Genomic DNA, 18,921 nt, shown 5'->3' on the forward strand with positions numbered 1-18,921 from the left:
GCCAAGAGAGCTCACATTGTGTTATAAATGCCCCGGGGAATGACGAGCGTAGATGAGGCCTGCGGGCCCTGGGCCATGCGGGTGGAGTGGCCACAGCCCAGTGTGGGGTTGAGAACTAGAATACCTCATACTTGGTGCCTGGCGACCTTTTGATGCTCCAAGGAGAGGACTGTGTATTTGTATTTGAATTCGGTACCATGGGTGTCTTTGAACCACCACGCGATGGCCCCAGGGGAAGGACGCTGGGTGGGGGAAGGCTGTGGTGGGAGGCTGCAGAGGCTGAGTGAGGCCCAGGTGACCAGGTCGTTTCTGTGAATGCCTGCCAAATCATTGTTTGGCTGTTTGTGTTTGCTTCTTTCTGCTAAAATCCGAGTCCAGAGGGAAAGATTATAGTCACTTGCCTTTCTTTTTGGCAGTTTGGGTGGCAAATAAATGGCTGCCGGCTGTTTTCCTTGGGAGCCACATGGGGCTCTGAGAGGCCAGTTTTGTAGGGCAGCTGTAGGGTGCCCCGCTGCCTGAGTTTTGGCCTCCCGTGGGCACCCATGTCCCTTCCCATCCAAGTCGTGCTCATTGCCCATCATACCACACGATCTCAGCGCTCTCCATTCGGCATCTGCTTTCACCTGGAAACAGCAGTGCGGGTGTCCTGTAGGCAGCCCTTCCTCAGCGCATGTGCACAGGTGATCTCTGCTTCTCACACAGGCTCCCTCACACGCCCTCATGCTCTTTTACACATACACTCCTCACACACCTCTCTCTCACACCCCCTCACACATTCCCTCACACTCACTCTCCCACCCCCCACACACTCACACTTTCTTACATACTCCCTCTCACATTCATACCCTACCTCACAATGCTCACATGCTCACACCCCCTCATACACACATACACTCTCAAACCTCTCACATACTCTCATATCCCCTCACACATTTTCTCATATCCCTACACACACACACACACACACACACACACACACACACTCACATCCCTTCCACACTCACACTCTTATCCTCACACCCCCTCATACACTTTCTCACACTCTCCCTCTCACACACCATACACACTCTCACACACTACCTCACAATACTCTCACATATTCACACCCTCTCATAAACACTTAGACTTTCAAACCTCTCACGTTCCCTCATGCATTTTCTCATATCCCCTCACACACCCCCCCTACACACACCCCACATCCCCCTCACATCCCCTCACATGTCTTCACCCTCATGCCAAGTCCACAGGTTTGGGAGTGAGATGCCTTCTGTAGAGTCTGACTTAGAAGTCATTCTGCCTTTACGGTCTTTCTTCATAAAAGTTTCAAAGGGACTCATTTATTTGTCCAAAAAGCATGTATGGAGTGTGTGCTCTGGTCAGCAGGCCGACAGGTTCCTCCCTATCACCGGGTTGCTATTCTAATGGAGGAAGATGGTGATAAACAAGTAGATAAATAGCATAAGCCCCCTAATAAAAACTATGTGATGATGGCAGGAGAGATTCTGCTTTAGACGGGAGGGGACGTCTCTGCAGAAGAGACACTTGGCCTGAGGCCTGAGGGAGGAGTCATGGGGACAGCAGGTGGCTTGGTGAGTGTAAGAGGAGCAGGAGTGCCAGGGGAGGTGAGGAGGTGAGGGAGGGCAGGCGGCCCCCCGGAGAGGTGAGCTCCGGCCCTGCACGCCAGCAGGAGGAGCCCCAGTTTATTTTCAGTGATGGGAACCCTTGGGAGGGATCGAAGCCAGGAGGTGGGAGGCTCTGATTTACAGTTGGTTAGGGGTCCCTCTGGCTCTGTGTGAATGGACCACGGGGAGGGGAGACGAGCGCAGGGTGCTGGCTCAGACACTGGAGACGCTCAGGGGAGCGCCGCTTGGCTGCGGAGCTCCGTGTCATCATTATGTCTGGACAGAGGTGCCATGCTCCCTCACCGTGGGAATCGCCGAGCCTGAGGAGGGAAATGTGACTGGGGGAAGCCGACTTTCCTCAGGGCCTTGTCATGTGGGAGGAGCTGGTCTGGGAAAGGAGACCTAAGGCAGCGTGAGAAGGGAAGGAGCCATGCCGAGCGGGTGCTTCAGGGCACCCGTGCCGGCGGCCACCTGCTTCTGTCCCAGCAGCGGCCCTCCTGGATCTGAGACCAAACACCTGTGGCGGGGGGGGGGGGGGGGGGGGGGGGGCTGTGTGTGTGTGCGTGCGCGCGTGCCCAGGTTCGTGCAGAAATTGTAGTGAATGGACCGTGGGACCGGGGTGAATGGAATGAGTGCTGTGGAGCTGAGGCCATTTCTTCGCCTGTGTTTACTCACTGTCCTTCCTCCTTCTTTTCAGCATCGTCATCCTTTATTTAAGGTTTGGAGCACAAGTATTACAAGACAATTTTGTAGCTGAACTGTCAACTCACTACCAGAATTATATCCTTTTCACTGGAAGCCGACAGGTCTCAGGCCCACGCTGTGCCGGGAGTGGTTAGTGTGTCAGGGCCATGCAGAAGCGGCAGGTCACTGGGGCGTCTGTGTGTCATGGGCCCCACCATTCCAGAGGGAGTCACTTCCCAGCTGCTCTCCCATCCCCCTGCTCCCCTGTCCCTGGATTCTTCAGGAATCCAGGCACCATTCAGGACTCAGCATCAGTCTGTGGTGCCCACTTCTCCCCGCAGAGCACCAAGGAGAGGCTGAGCCCGTTTTGAGTGTCTCTCCCCATCACCCAGATGTGAGTGTGCCGGAGGCCAGCAGGCAGGCTCCTTGCCTCCCACTAAGCTCTTCGGCTGCTTGGCAGCTTCCAGAGCTTGCCGCTCCCCCGGCGTTGCTGGCGTCCATCAGGGGGTGCTTTAGAGTTAATCCCTTTCATGTAGGTTCTTTTCCTTGGGCTTCTTCCTGTCCTTAGAATTAATGCAGGATTTTTCAAATTTTACTGGCTGGATTTCATACAAACCTTTTATCGGCATCTCAGAGGGGGGTCTGTAATGCAGAAAAGATTAAGAACGACTGGTTTGATAGACCGTTCTAGTTTTTCATTTCATTCTCGATTTACCCATATGTGTGCATGGGGCTCTGTTCTTTGTGTGTAATTTGATCACGTCAGGCCCCACCACCTCCAGAGGTTTCCATGGGTAGAAAAGAACAAGGTGCACCTGTTATCAACAAGTGACCTTGAAAGGTTATCGTAACCTCTGGCTGTGGGCTTGCCCTGTGGTGTCCTGCTGTCTGGGCTGTGGCACCGTGGGGTCCTCGCTGGCGGTCAGCAGTAGAAAGGACTGCTGGTGCTTAGAGGGGGCAGCCAGACACCAGTTCCGGGGCTGGTGATTTCCCTTGACGGTGTCACCAGCTGAATTCTTATCTTTCTACGGCTTGTTGAACTTTTACCTCTACACTTTGGCCTTTGTGTACTCTCCGTCGAAGAACGCCCTGTATGGTAAGCCACCCTGGGGCTGGCTGGCTGGTCAGATGGCCTCACTGCAATCCGGGACCCATCCCCCGGGTTCCCTGTCAGGGCTGGGCCCCAAAACTCGGTAGCGGAAAAAGACGAAGTAAGTCTTGGTGTAAGCCCTGAGTTGTAGTTAGAACACAGCATGTGCTGTGTCATCAGAGCCCAGCATGGAAACAGGTGTTTTGTTAGCGGATCTGAGCCCGAGCGTGTCCCTCAGCCATGCGAAGCCACATCTGTTGAACACTCATGCCATGGCTGCTCAGAAAGCCATTGTGTACCACTCCCCCCTCCAAAGAAGAACCAGACTGTGAAAGGCCGAAAGGGCAGGAACTTCCTGGAACTTGGGCAGGGGCGTAGCATTTCAGGCCCACCACCCGACTCCTGTGTTGTGTGAGTTCCCAAAGTGCCAAAATGCCTCACAGCCACTTTAACGAAGGTGCAGTTACTTCCTTCTGAGATGAAGAAACTAGACAAAGTGGCTTCCTTCCCAGGGGTGGCAGGGAGCAGGGCTGGCGTCTCCTGGTCTCCTGGGTTTTTTCTGCCCCTGCTCCCAGGTGGACTTGGGACTTGGGAGAACATAATAGCCGGATCGCAGCTCCCGATGGAGGGCCCCTCCTGGAGTCTGTCTCCTCCTGGAGCTTCCACCACGCGCTCTGCCCACCAGACTGCCAAGTAGTGATGCAGCCCCAGCCTGTATGTGAGAAAATGCTCGAGAGGCAAGATTTGTCCAGGTCCCACAAATGATAAACGGTGGAAGCTGGGACTTGAATCCTGCCCTCTCTGACTCCTATCCTTTTTCTGTAGCATCCTGGCTCCCCAGGCTAATAACATAAAAATGTTTTTGTGGTTTCTCAGAGTCGCAGCTGAAAGACAACCCTGCATTCTCCATGCTGAATGACTCTGACGATGATGTGATCTATGGGTAAGTCCCTGCCTCTCGGAAAGCTGTCCGATAGTGAGCATTTGGCCCGGTTTTATGCGTCTGCTGAACAGGCTGTAATCATTCTAAAATGATTTTCAAGGCATTGTGATGTTTCTTTTACCTGGGAATGCCCTGTGATCCCACAGTGTTCTATTTTTCACATTGTTCTGACTAGATTGAGTGGTGTTCCATTTTTTGAACACTTCCCACGGGTGGTGACCACAGGAGGAACAGTTCTTCCTGGCGGCGGGCCCTGGGCCCTGAGGGGGGTGAGGAGCCGGCAGGAGCAGCAGGCTATGGAAATGGGGAGCGCAGAGCTGTGATGTGCGGCATTCTTGCTAGAATGGCACATCAGTGTGCAAGAGAATAGATGAGGAGCTGTCAAAAGCCACATGGCATCTAGGGTCTCTTTCATGACAGGAGCGACTATGAAGAAATGCCCCTGCAGAACGGCCAGGCCATCCGGGCACAGTACAAAGAAGGATCTGAGAGTGACTGAGTCCCAGGCCGACGCGTTGCTGCCGCGCCGCTTCCTGACTGCCTCTGCCACTGCTGGTGTTCGGCCTGGTCTCAGAAGCAGAGGATTCCTGGTCCTTCTGTGTTTACATATTTTTGAAAGGAAAACCAAAACCAAGGACAAATTTAACCATTGGGCCAAATTAATTGTTAGAGCGGCTGCCTTTATTTGAGAAGAGAGGTGCTGATAACAAGCATGAACAGCCAATTCCTTTTTCAAAGATTTCAGATGAGAAAGAGTTCATTTTTAGTGGCGAGGAGGTAATTACTCCTGTTTTTAGTGAATTTTTTTTTTAATTGCTCATTCTGAGTCCATGGAAAACCCTTATGAATGAGGTCATAAGCACGGTGAAGGTCTCCTCTTTCCTCCTTTCTTCCTGCCCTGTACCAGTTTCCACCTTTGAAACTCAAAGGAAGCCTGTTTCTGTGCCTGTCTCCTGGGGGCAGACCTTCCCCCTGGAGCGGCCGGCGCTCTGGCTAACCGAGCATCCTAAGTGACTAGGAACTCCTGTCCAAAATGCCTGTGCAGTGGCTCATTAGGGCAATGGTGGGCAGGTGGGTGCTAGCCCCTCACGGCCACTGGGCAGAACTAGTTTTGTGGGGTCTGAGGAGGACTGGCTGAGGTTCATAAGGAAAGGGTAAGATGACAAGAGCCAGCTCCAGGGGAGAGGTCTTGCTGCCATAGTTTCCAAGGGCCTGTGTCCACACGCGTGTGCATGTGAGCATTACATACATGAATGGGAACGGATGTGGTGCGGGGTGGGGAAGAGGGTATCCACTACAGTTCCTATAAGCTGTCATTTCTACAACTCCATTAAGAGAGAACACCCCGTGGAACTTATTTTTTTAATAAAAGCTAGACAAAGGATTGATATATTATTATAAATTTTTTTATCTTGAAAAAATTTTTCAGTTCCACATTTGAAACAGATGAAAGAAGTAAAACATTTTGGATGACTTGTGGAAAGCATATCTTTGGGTGGAAGGTCACTTGCTGGGAATCATGCCCTGCTCCCCAGTGGCCAGGGAAGAGAAAAGTTGTCTGGAGCTGCTGAATCTGTGGCATCAGAGAAGGCCCTGGAGAGTTGCCAGTTCCTTTTTGTCAAAGACAAAGTGTAGAAGGCTGGTATAGAGCTCTCCTTTCCTTTTCCTTTGACAATGCACAATAACGTCTCTCTTGAACCGTTACCGTACGGTCATGGCTAACATCCTGATTGATGGCGTCTTGGCAGATGCAGCAGCATAGGGTAGGGTTGTTCCGCTCCGCAAGCAGTACCTACGTTTCCTTCATCTATGCATTAACTCTCAAATAGCTAAAAATTGTATTCACTCTAGGTAGTGCTGGGCCCTTAGAGAGGTTCATGAGAGACTTCTCATTATGGCTTCACATCTTTCTGTTTAAACCTTAGTGATAATGTACCTTTAATATGGATTCCATTTGTTTTTAAAACCTTGTAAATATAAAAGTTTGGATTAAAACAGCTGTATTACTGCAAGGGTAATTCAAGTCTACGTGGTTTTTACATTTTCAGTGGTGTGATTACTTTTTTTTTTTTAATTATTACTTTTTTTTTTTTTTTGATTCCGTGTACTCCAAGGTATTGGAAGAATTTTTCTGTTACCACATTTTTCAACTTCTAACTAGAAATAATTTATGTAAATTGATGAAAACTTACTTGTGCTGATTAATGTATTCTAGTATGTGATATAGTTTACAAGTTTTAATCATTATTAAATGTCCATAATTTGGAATGCTTTTATTTATCAGCAAATGTAAACTACTTGAGGCATTTAGCCATATACATTAGAACTTTTTAAAACTTGTCTTTGTCCTATAGTGTAATTATAAACTGATGACTGATCTCTTCATACTTGATTCTTCATGGCACCAAGTCATTGAAATGAAAATATGGGAGTATTTATTTGCTTTTTGTAACTAAGTTGGAAACAAAATTATAAAAGAAAGTACTTAAGGGGAAAATGGCTCTCTGTTAAATTGTGCATTCTCAGTCTTGTCTCTGGTGTATCATATAAAGATCAACATATTACGCACTCCATGTAAAGATTTGCTTAACGTATATAGCACTTAGCATGTAGTATATATGCCATAGGTATTAGATTAAAACACTAAAGTCTGCCAGAAATTGTAGACAGTAGCAAGAAAATTGTTTTTTTCTTGGAGAGTATCAAAGTTTTGCAAACTTCAATTGTAAATTCAAAGGGCTGACTTTAGTTCTTCCATGGTAATGGCTTGAATAACATCATCTTTGGGTAATTTTTTACACTGGTCCAGTCTAGGGGAACCTGGAAGATGACCGTACGTATTTCAGCTTCCCTAGGGAGAGCATCATTATCCGTGTGGGTAATAGGTCTGCTTGATTTATTATTAAATCATTACAGCAGTGAAGTGATGCAGTTTTCTCTCTCTTCAGCCCCATTTGAAAGGCTAGAGAAGGGGATATATAAAATATATTCAAGGTTTGTAAGATTGTTCCTGTACATAATTACAGATTGCAATAAAAGTTTAGATACATTATGTAAACCCAGCCCACTAAATGGGCAGGTTACAAGACAAATGTCACCAGCCTCAAGCATTCCGTGAACTATTTACTGAAGGTACAGTTGTGTTGAATTGGTCACGGTATGGTCAGTGACTTACTTCCTGGAATCCTCCTCACAGAGGAAACCATGGAAGCTCGACAGGATGGTAAAAAGGGACATCTAGTGATTTCTAGTTAAGTCACTAAATATTTATGTATTTTGAAGATTTTAGAAACCAGTTGCCTTAGAGGTTAGACTTTTGGGAAGAAAGCTACAAATCTTTTCCCCAGGCCCAAGGGAAGTCGCTTTAGCCTGTGACATCTTGTTATCCTGCTGTTGACTTGACATGTTTGATATACTGGTAACTATAATCCCACACAGTGAAACACAGAATTTTCTGCTACTGAAAACTGCCTTTTTACAAAATTACTGTAAATATTTGTAAAATAAAAACAACTTTAAACTTTAAGTTCAAAAGGAAAGCTAGAACTATGTAGGAGATCTTGGAACTGTGTCGATGAGCACAGTAACTGATCACAGAATGATCACTGTATCAGTCAAAAGTGAATAAATGTTTATTTATGGCAAACTTACACTTTGTGAATGGCTTCATTCTGAAACTTCCTTTCTGGTAAATATTAATAAATTTTAAATATTCGATCCTTATGTGATTTATTTGCTCTTGTGGAGTTAATTTGGCCATTCAGGCAGAAGTGCTTCAGGGACAAAGTGCATTCTTCATTTTGGCAGGCGGACACGAGAGTGTGTTTTAATCCCTGTGTGAATGTGGCCCATGGATGAGCAAAGGGTGAGGTCCCAGACTGGGGCAGGGGCCCATCTCCCTCCTTAGATAAAAAATATCAGTCCAATAACCTCCAAACGTGTTTGCAGATTTATAAATAGGGGCCTAATTGTAGCTGAAAAATGATCATGAAAGCATTTTGGAAGCCCCAAAGTACTAAAACATTTTTCGGAGGCTTGCCACTGACAAGTGGAGAACACTGAGGTAGGAGCCGCCCCATGGCAGACCGGGCAGCATGTGGGGCTGAGAGCTCTGGCCAGAGCAGGGACCAGCGGGCACGCTTCCAGAAGCCAGCAGGATCCGGGGCCCTCACATCAAAGCAGCAAATCCTTATATTGGAGGGGACCGACGCCAAATTGTAACTTCCTTTTTGGTTTTGCAATTCTATAGATTCTAAAGTCACTACTGAAAACTGAAGAATTCATTTGTAGTATTATTTAGACTATGAAGAAAAATACAAACTTTAAAGTGGAATAATTTATTATTCTAACCAAAGTACAAAGTATGGAAAATTAGTGTATCTGAGTCATTCAGAGAGAGAGAAAGCTTCAAACTAGCAGATTTCAGTTTTTAGCACCTTTGGGAAGAAATGTTCAGAGTTAAGACAAGTGGCAGCACAGGCCTGGCCGCTGGGATGACTAGCCTCTCATGGAATGCGCCGTTCACAGAACAGGGCAGTCACCTGCCTTTTCTCCACGTTGTGAGAGCGCCACGAGAGACACTGAAAGAGCACAAGGACAGCGTTCACCGGATCCGTGGCCGTCAGGAGAGGCGGCGAGCGGGGCAGAGGGGGAAGGCAGGGCCGCCGACGGTCAGATGGACAGCCCGAAGGCGCTGACAATGCAGTACATGGTCTTGTTCTCCCAGCGCACCGTGCAGCTGCCTGCGGGGAGAAGGCACAGAGCGCTCAACTCAGGGAGATGGGCGCGCTAGCCTCACTTCTTGGGCTTCTGTGTGGCACAGAGATGAGGCTGCTCAGACTCTTCCCTATACAGAGTGTTAAAGGGGACTCTAATAAACATGCTTTCAAAGACCTGAAACATCCGAGCACATGTTCAGAAAACTCTAGATCTCAGCAGGGTCAAGGAGCACGCGGAGCCTGCAGGGAGAGCCCACGACAGGCCTGCAGAGGACAGTGGAGAACCGTACCGTCAGTGGAGCTGTCCCAGAAGCAGGAACTCGCTGTGTGTAACCCCGCTCCGTTCTTCTGCATAATCACACAGGTCACTTCAATTAAAACAAACTTTTATTAGATCTGCTTGGCAACACACATTTCTTTTAGCCTACTGTCAGCATATGTACGAAGAACCCGTGGCTGGTGTTTGGGCTAACGGCTATCGGGGTAGACTGCCTGGCCCTGTGACAGTGACAAGTCACACCCGTCCCTGTCCCGCACCACATGCCTGTTGTAAAAGCATCTGATCTGAAGTGCTGGGAAATGCTGTGATGTGCGCCCTGCAACTGTCTGAGCTGCTGAACAGGCCAGGAGGGTGGCAATGCACACAATACAGTGACCTGCCCCTACCGGGTGCTTTGAGGTCAGACATCACACTGCCACACTCGCCTCTCACCAGCATGTCACCAACCACCAGCAATATATACAAGAAGCAAAAATGCATTACCGATGTATTTAAATGGCTTTCCCAGCTTGGTGAGTTGGCTTAAAGTTTGTTCTACGACATTTGTGGTCCACTGATTCACTTTGCTGTGCTGATAGGCATTGCCACCAATGGCACTCTCGATAGCCTGGAACAGAAGCACAGGGTCACTGTTGGTAGAACTCAGCCAGAACCCTCCACTTAGTGCCGAGGCTCCCACCATGAGAACTGTCACAATACAGTCTGCATGAAATAGCACATCTGTAATCACGAGGACTCATCTGCAAACACACCTTTTTAGAGTGTCCTATTTCATTAAGTTACATATTCTTAAAAATCCACACTTCCATAGAATCTGTCAAATTTTAAAAACATGTTGACTGAATTTACTGTTGACTATTGCAGTTCGTAGTTGGAGATGATAATTTTTTTTTTCTACTGAGGCTAGAAAACATTTTCCTTTGCCCATTCCTTTCTTAAAATATAGCAGACACAGGAATCTTTATTGCTTGATTGTACAACTGACAACATACAAACCTATGCAAATAACCATGTATTCAAAAATACCTCACTTATCCAGTATTTTCTGGGAACATAACACATAAGTGCACTTTTCAGATAATAAAAAAGAGCCCTATATATTAGAAAAATTATTGTAAGGTTAATGTATTTTTCTCTTTATCTGAAATTCCTAGTCTTTTTTCTGTGCTGCATCCTGGTGAGGGTTCATGCTGTGTGTCTCAGAAATTATTCGGGAACAGGTACAGCTGCCTGCCCCTGCTCGTCTCAAGTGTGTAGTTAGGCTGTTAGCATTTTATGATTTTTGTGGGCCATTTATTGCTGATGCCAATGCACCTGCCTCTAAGCGGCTTCCTTCTCTACCCCTTTCTAGCTGGAAACCAGAGACCTGGGTTTTGATGACAACTATGACCTAAAATAATTTGGTGAGGGCCCAGTTCTGTCCTCAGACATGCGGAGACACAACCCTGGGATTGGAGCTGTGCACATTGGAGATGGATTAGGGTCTACTGTCTGGGGCATAAGCCCAGTGACCTTGCTTTTGGGGAACAAAATACTATTTGTAGTCGCACCTATTTACCCTGGGACTCTGAGCAGTCACATTAAACACACCTCGTGTAGCTGCCAGCCTTCCTTCCCCTTCATCCCTCCTGTCATAGCTCCTTCTCATCCTCTGACATGTTCCGCTCTTCCCAGCTCAGCATAAAATAAGGTTGTGGGGACACAGGCACTCCTGGTTTGAAAGGACCTGGTTGTTAAGACATCTGGATACTGGTCAAGCTAAGCCCCTACCTTGGGCTGCTCTCTCCACGTGCACTGTGACAGGAGCTGTTTTTCGGGGAGGGAGGAAAACTGCCCTCCAATTCTGGACCCACCCAAACACATTACTACCCAATCCTTGAAACAGCTCAAGTGAATTAACCTATTCCAGAGGGAGGGAACAAAGGTTGTAGAGGCCAGTGCCCGTGGAGGGGACCACAGCAATACTATCTCCTGCTGTCACGGGGCCTGGGAGGGTCTACCTTCAACTGCACTTGCTGCCTGGCAACTGAGTCAGTGACGCCGAAAACACGGAGATCACGGGGGCCTTCACGATAAGCCAACCCCACTTCTCAGTTCCACTCTGGCTCTGCCACCTGCCTGCCCCACCCCCACGTTCCCTAAGAAACACCGTGTGCAGGGAAACCAAAGCAAACTGTTACAGATCTTGCACAACAACCAGAAAATCATGTGTGATGGTGAATGATGTATATGGTACAACAATATCATCTTGCTTTTTGGTGTTGATCACAAAAATGGGTTGTGGTTCTTGATCACTCTGGCATTAGTCAAGAATTTCCATTAGAGGCCATTCAAAATTACACACATAATCTCAGCTGGTACTTTAAACGTAGGTCATCTAGGGGCACCTGGGTGACTCAGTGGTTGAGCCTTTGGCTCAGGGCGTGATCCTGGGGTGCTGGGATCGAGTCCCCCATTGGGCTTCCCGCAGGAGGCCTGCTTCTCCCTCTGCCTGTGTCTCAGCCTCTGTGTCTCTCTCATGATTAAATAAATAAAATCTTTAAAAAATAATAAAAAATAAACTTAGGTCATCTAATGGCTTTCTTCTGGCCAATGGCTTCACACTCTGTGCTCAATTTACACAGGAAGGGAAGGGGACTAAGGAAAATCTTTCTGGCCTCATTCCTGCCCCAGGCTTCCCCAGCACTCTGCACTACTCCACCATCATCTGCCTCATGTCAGTCCCTCAAACACACCATGCACAGTCCCACCACAGGGCCTTTGCACATGTGCCCTGCCTGGACTGTCTGCCCCCTCTTTTTGCTGAATTAATACCACTGCTACTCATTCTCCAGCTTCTAGCTTTTTAAAAGATTTTATTTATTCATGAGAGACAGAGAAAGAGAAAGAGGGGGGTGCAGAGACACAGGCAGAGGGAGTGCAGGCTCCATGCAGGGAGCCCGACGCAGGACTCGATCCTGGGTCTCCAGGATCAGGTTCTGGGCTAAAGGCGGCGCTAAACCGCTGAGCCACCAGGGCTGCCCTCCAGCTTCTAGTTCTAAACTCAGCAGGTGAGACAGATGCCTCCTAGCACCACATGTGGTGGTAGTTACCACACAAAAATGCAAGTTTACATTTCCCAGTGTGATTATTTGGTAAGTGCCTGGCTGGTCCTGCCCCATACTGTAAAATCCTTGAAGGTCAATCCCTAATGTCCCCTTGATATGTATTCTTCAAATGAATAAAGAACAAATATCCTGTTTTGCCCTCTACTGTCATCATCTATGGGATGTACCATGGTCAATAATGATTATATACGTAGTTTAAGAAAAATAAGCAGGTAAGCCCCAAATGGATCACCAGGTCTTAAATAACTGAAAGTTTTTCAATTTTTTTATATTCACTCTTTATTTGACACCAGAAACATTTACTTGGACACCATGACCATGAGTCTTTTATGTTAAAAGATCATTGAACCAAGTCTTAGTAATATTCAATAATAATGCTAGTATATAAAATTTCTTGTCTGGTTTAAAATATATAATTTACATAATATGGAAGTAATTCTTATCTACATTCTTATCTACATTCTTATCTATTCACTGCAGTAAAAACTGTTATTTAAAATGCCAAAACACAAAGGCTCAGCTGAAACAATTCCAAGACAGTATTTAAAACACTTATTTTCACTCATAAGGCCATTAATCAACATTTTAAAGATAAGTATTCTTCCTCTTACCTCTTTTACAATGTTGCTTACTTCATCGACAACAAAAGCAGTCTGTAAGCAAGAAAATTAGTTAGATTTGATGGCTTTAAAAGATGTTTCCACTGCATTGATTAATGTCAATTTAAGTAATGAACATAATTTATAAATGAAGACTCAGAAATAACCAAACTTCCTTTTACCAAGGAAGACACTACAGAGACTCAGAAATGCTGAGTGGGGGATCCCTGGGTGGCGCAGCGGTTTGGCGCCTGCCTTTGGCCCAGGGCGCGATCCTGGAGACCCGGGATCGAAGCCCACATCGGGCTCCCGGTGTATGGAGCCTGCTTCTCCCTCTGCCTGTGTCTCTCTGCCTCTCTCTCTCTCTCTGTGTGACTATCATAAATAAATAAAAATTAAAAAAAAAAAAAAAAAAGAAATGCTGAGTGGCTCTTGGAGGATCACAGAGCTGGTGAGAGGCAATCAGGAATCTGAATATGTATATAATTTAAAGGTTTTTGGTTTGTTTTTACTCATGCCATGGTCACTTTAGATTCAATCTCTCTCCATTTCAGTTGGCTACTAGGATCATTAACAAATACACAAGTTTAATGAGTTACTTTTGTGTAAATTAGCTGACACTTTTCCTAAGGTAAACTGATTAGGAGGTTTGAAACTCAAGACGTTTCTGTTTTTAATCACCATTAGTGATTAAGTATGCAATGGTTACACTATTTCCTGATAGCTGTTTCCTTCTTCATGCTGTCCTACTTCAGGACTACAAAACCAGAATAGCTGCTAGCAGAGCCTCAGGATGAGCTGGGAGGGGGGCTGCCACCTGTAATCGAATGACAGGGCTTAAAAATGACTTTCTCTTTACATAAAGTACACTTGAATGGGTACCAGTTCTGTCTGAGTCCTGTGAACAGTCCTTAGTTCTGGACATTCCTTCTAGAGCGGCCCAGGTCCTCAGTCACTGTGAATCGTGGTGGAATAAAGGCAGAGCGCCCAGCTTTTGCAGTGTTTTAGTCCCTGCTGGATGCTGACTGTGGCCTTGTCCGAGGGATGCCCCGTTCTTTCCAGGAGGATCAAGAGGAGACTGCCTGAAGCCCTCTCACTTGCTGTACTCAGAAGGCATACTTGTGGAGACAAAGCCAATCCACTGAACGAATGAAAATTTGCAGTATCTTACAGAGCAAATGATTTCTTGAGGTTTACTGGATTCTTCCAAGGGACTTCAATGATCCTTAACCAGTTGGAAAAATCCCTGTGTAATTAGCCCCGGGGCTAAAATACAAAAAAGGCTGAGGAGGGATTTCAGTAGACTTTTAGTAGAAAAGTAGAGCAGGTGTACAGAATCCACTGAGCAGTTTCAACTTCTAAAGGAAATATGACCAGTGAATTGAGAGTGGTTTTACAAAGGTCCAAGTTTTACAGGAAGTTTGAGGATATGCAGAAAAGGCTTAGTTCAGAAGGGACTAGCGTGGGCTGGTAATTACCTAAGGCACGCCTGCTAGAAAGAAGTCTGGGTCAACTCTTCCCAAGGGCTTAGGGCTTTATCTTGTGTAAAACAGATGCTGCTCAGCCCCTTCAATTCACAGATCTCCAAGTGAGAACTGCAATAACGAAGTCCCTTGGCCCCTCATTGCTGGGAGCCTGAATTAGAATGCCGCTACTAAGAGATTTCTCTTACAGTGTCAATTCTTTTTTAAAGTTTTATGGACATTCCTATAATACAAGCCATTTTCCTACATTAGTTTATAGGGAAAAGCTTTCTCCTTTGGTAGGTGCTCCTGAACCATGTCTTCTCATAATCATCCACTTGGTTGTACCAGCATTCAAACACTGCCATTTGTGTGGTACTTAGGAAATCGGATCAAAACTGAAACTCTAGTGTCAGTCCTTTAGTCTTAGATTTTTTTTTTTTGTTCCCCTCCAAACATTCCTGCTTAAACTAAGTTTCAAAAATGGTAAAATGGGACGCCTGGGTGGCTGAACGGTTGAGTCCCTGCCTTCAGCCCAGGGCGTGATCCTGGAGACCTGGGATCGAGTCCCACATCCAGCTCCCTGCATGAAGCCTGCCTCTCTCTCTCTCTCTCTCTCTCTCTCACTCTGTCTCTCATGAATGAATAAATGAAATCTTAAAAAAAAAAAAAAAAAGACGAAAATGGTAAAATATCAAACCTTACCAAATTCATCTATAGTTTATTTTTGACAAGACTCAACTTACTTCAATTTCAACAAGAATTATTAGCAAGAAGAAAATGGGCAACTACCTTTCTATTATAGCAGCATCCATCAGCTCTAATCCCTGAGTGCACGTTAAATTGAAGGAAAGCCATTTTAACAGCACACCGTTAGACAGAATGTCTTCTGCTTGGCAAATTATGTGCTTTACCCTGCTTCCACATTGAGGCAATGGCAGATTATTTCCCCCCCACACACACAGGGGTTCTCACACTGACATCTCAAACTCAAACTGAAAATGAAACCAGTGATGGTGGCGGCGGTGGACGGAAGCCAGGCTGAAGAACGAGGTGTGGAAGGCCGGACAAAGGCAGGCTCCCCTGCGCACTCGTGCACTGTGCAGACAGCCTGCGCCTCGCATCTGCGACTGCAGGGACCTGAAAGATGTGACTGTATGTGCGTGTCCCGCGTGCAATCACTCTGGAGTCTTGCCTTAACAGTCAGCAGGCGCCCTAATGACCTTCGGTTTCCCCAGCCGTGGTCGCGGAGCACCTGGTCCAGGGTGGGGGTCTGCGCCGCCGCCGCCGAATACAGGGAGCCAGTGACCGCACCCTCCCAACGCCCCGCCTGCCTGGAGCAGGGTCCGGGGGGGCGGAGGGCGGGCGGGTGTGGACCGGGTCGGGGGTGGCGGGCCGGCGGGAGCCAGGTTCGGGACCCGGCGGGTGTGGACCGGGTCGGGGGCGTGGCGGGCCCGCGGGAGCCAGGTTCGGGACCCGGCGGCGGGTGTGGACCGGGTCGGAGGCGTGGCGGGCCCGCGGGAGCCAGGTTCGGGACCCGGCGGCGGGTGTGGACCGGGTCGGGGGTGGCGGGCCGGCGAGAGCCAGGTTCGGGACCCGGCGGGTGTGGACCGAGTCGGAGGCGTGGCGGGCCCGCGGGAGCCAGGTTCGGGACCCGGCAGCGGGTGTGGACCGGGTCGGAGGCGTGGCGGGCCCGCGGGAGCCAGGTTCGGGACCCGGCGGGTGTGGACCGGTCGGGGGCGCTGCGAGGCGGGGCGCGGGGTCGCGAGGGGCGCAGACGGGGAGCTCCCGGCCCCGCCCAGGAAGTCCCCGGAAGCCCGCGGAGCGCCCGCCGTCGCGCGGGGAGCCCCCGCCCCGCCCCCCGCCCCCCGGGCGGGCGCCGACGCCCCGAGCAGGCCAGGCCGGGGGTCACGGCGAAGCGCCGGGCAGGGCGCCGGTGCCGTCAGTGTGCGCCAGGGACTGCGGCCGCCCACGCCCGGACGCGCTCCGGGAGCCCACACACGCCCTTGGCTGCCGCCGCGCGCCCGCGCCAGGGGCTCTCGGCTTCCACCCTGCCCGTCCCCGCCCGGCGGTTACCTCCTCGGCAGCCTGGTAGTCTTCCATCTTCCCTCCTGCGCGTCGCCTCCGCCCCCCGGAGTAGCGCGCACTGCGCAGGCGCGCCCAGGCCCCGCCCCTGGTGCTCGGGCCCCGCCCCTGGTGCTCGGGCCCCGCCCCCTCGGGGCCCCGCCCCCGCCCGGCCCGCGGGGCTGGGGACTCCCGCTGCGCCCCTCCTCCGCGCTCCCCGCCTTGGTTGCCGTGGGAACCCGCGCAGTCGCCGGGCAGCTCCCTGGGCCGCAGCAACTAAAACAAAACCGATGTACAAAAGCCATTCCCCTGTCCGGCCCTTCCCTCCAGTTGGTGCCGTGTGGATCAATTTGAACGTTAAAATGGGTTCGGACGTGTAGTAACAAATTGTAAAGGGATTTCTGAATATGATGAGCCGTGTGAGAAATTGCTTACAGTCTTCCTGGAGATCCGGGGTTAGGAAACTTGAGCTCTGAACGAAACCTTCCCTTGGGGAGGTAAATTTTCCATATAAATGAGATTTTTTTTTTTCTTTGATGACCATTAAAAAAAAACCAACATTCTGGGTGAAAATTTTGTAAAATGCTGCATGCTTCCTGGCTGCTTTAACCAGACTGACCTAAACAGACACTTGTATACAGGGGTCATCCTGAAAATTAGTAATCGTACAGCACTTTCCAAGAAGGTCTGCACTGTAGGCACCTGTTTGCATGTATTCTGAGGCTAAGGTCTTTGACTTTGAGGGCTGCTTTTTCTGGTTTTACTAATGTCCTTGAAATGAAACTGTCACTTCTTACCTCTCCAAAGCCCAGTTGCTAAAAAAGAAAAATCTATTTCCCATCCCTCCCCAGGAAGAGCTGACCTCAAGCCCTTGAAATGAGGTAGAATTAAGCTACAAGGCTCACTTTCAATCAATCAGAAACCCTTGTTTCTACCCTGTGAATCTAAGTCCCACACAGGCTGAAGCCACTTTACTCACTGATGTGTCCCCTACCCCATCACTTACACCTGGCACAAGTAGGTGTATCATTAAAATTCACTGAATGAATGAATGAATGGTTTCTCCACAGGCATCACTTCTGCCTCATGCCCAACTGCACAGAGCTGTGAGTGGAGAAAGATGCAATCCTCAGCCTCCTTGTGGGAAGCAGAGGGTGGGCGAGCAGAGGGCCCAGCGGTGAAGGACATAAGGCTGCTCTGCCCTGGGCACCTGATCTAAGTGACCATTCTGAACTGCATTTTCCTTTTCAGTTTTGTTCCCTTCCTAAATGTGGCCTTGACCCACCTGTCCCAGTGTTTCAGCCTTGTGCCTCACATATGATTCTAATTCTGACATTTCTTTGTCTTGGCTTCCTGACATTCCCAGCTTCACCTGAAATCCTATTGTAGGTGTCCTTCTCCTGCCTGCCTGGTTCCAGGCCCCTCGCGACACAGCACTCCTGAGCCAAGAGGGTTTTCTCACTGTCTTCCAACTTTCTCTTGCTGCTCTGCCATGGACCTGGAGGCCCACTAGGTAAGTGTCAGAATTATGTGCAAAGCAAGAGCAAATAGGTTCTGAGTGATGATCTGCATTTGAATGTTGTGAAGTTTGAGACATCTTTTAGAAGTTGTTTCACAGGGACACCTGGTTGGCTCAGATGGTTAAGCATCTGCCTTTGGTTCAGGTCATGATCTCTGGGTCCTGGGATTGAGCCCTACATAGAGCCAGGCATCAGGCTCCTGGCTCAGCAGGGAGTCTGCTTCTCCCCTTGCTCATGCTCTCTCTCTCTCTCTGTATTCCTCTGTCTCAAATGAATAAAATCTTTAAAAAGAAAGAAATTGCTTTTTTAGGAATTTCCTAATTCAAGTGAGTGTCCTGAATGGCTGCTGGGATAGTGCATTAGTAACACCTAGACTTTGTGTTGTAACCGAAACTCACCAGCATGTACATAAACCAATAGAAAACATGTACATGTGAATTTTCAAAAAAAACTTTACATGACTTTGGCTTCGATACATTGGGTACTGCTCTCCAATTTTAACTATCAAAGAACATTCATTAAATGGTCTTGGCATATGGCCTATTGAGTCTGCCTTAGAAATGGATACATGGTCTGTTTACCTTCAGAACTGTTTGTCCACTCTTTGAACACACACATGGAACACTCACTTTGTGTAAGCCTCTGAGCTGGAGTTGAGACTACCAAGTTTACTAAGCTATGATCTCTACGGCAAATTTTAAAAATAAATTTTCTGTAAATGGGAGGCCTTGAAATCTCTAGGCTCAGTGACGCTGTCATGCTTGGAAAAATGCAGCGATGTGGTGTGACATTCTGGCTAATTGATGTACACTCTGCAGGGCTAAGGAATTT

General features: G+C 48.3%; 2 protein-coding genes across 5 annotated transcripts in view; one reads left to right on the top strand and one right to left on the bottom strand.

Annotated features, from left to right (window-relative positions):
* Positions 1 to 7,989, top strand: part of TMEM181 (transmembrane protein 181) — a 75,222-nt gene extending 67,233 nt beyond the window's left edge. For all 3 annotated transcript variants that reach the window (XM_041744369.1, XM_041744370.1, XM_041744371.1), the window contains exons 14-17: positions 2,320 to 2,402; positions 3,313 to 3,402; positions 4,273 to 4,339; positions 4,760 to 7,989. In XM_041744369.1, the coding sequence (XP_041600303.1) occupies positions 2,320 to 2,402; positions 3,313 to 3,402; positions 4,273 to 4,339; positions 4,760 to 4,838 (319 nt within the window). In that variant the 3' untranslated portion in view covers positions 4,839 to 7,989. The remainder of the gene's footprint in view (positions 1 to 2,319; positions 2,403 to 3,312; positions 3,403 to 4,272; positions 4,340 to 4,759) is intronic.
* A 671-nt stretch (positions 7,990 to 8,660) lies between these two features.
* Positions 8,661 to 16,662, bottom strand: DYNLT1 (dynein light chain Tctex-type 1). 2 transcript variants are annotated; one of them, XM_041744372.1, is made up of 5 exons: positions 16,583 to 16,662; positions 13,056 to 13,097; positions 9,821 to 9,944; positions 9,348 to 9,425; positions 8,661 to 9,081 (listed from the first exon to the last, which is right to left on the bottom strand). In XM_041744372.1, exons 1-5 carry the CDS (start codon positions 16,607 to 16,609, stop codon positions 9,011 to 9,013), a joined length of 342 nt encoding a protein of 113 aa, XP_041600306.1. In that variant the 5' UTR covers positions 16,610 to 16,662; the 3' UTR covers positions 8,661 to 9,010. The 2 variants fall into 2 exon arrangements, with proteins under 2 accessions (XP_041600306.1, XP_041600307.1); XM_041744373.1 differs by lacking the exon at positions 8,661 to 9,081 and having other exon boundaries at positions 9,350 to 9,405.
* Between the last annotated feature and the right edge of the window lie 2,259 nt (positions 16,663 to 18,921).

The sequence above is a fragment of the Vulpes lagopus genome, chromosome 2, assembly GCF_018345385.1.
Source record: "Vulpes lagopus strain Blue_001 chromosome 2, ASM1834538v1, whole genome shotgun sequence".
In the NCBI taxonomy this organism is placed as follows: Eukaryota; Metazoa; Chordata; class Mammalia; order Carnivora; family Canidae; genus Vulpes; species Vulpes lagopus.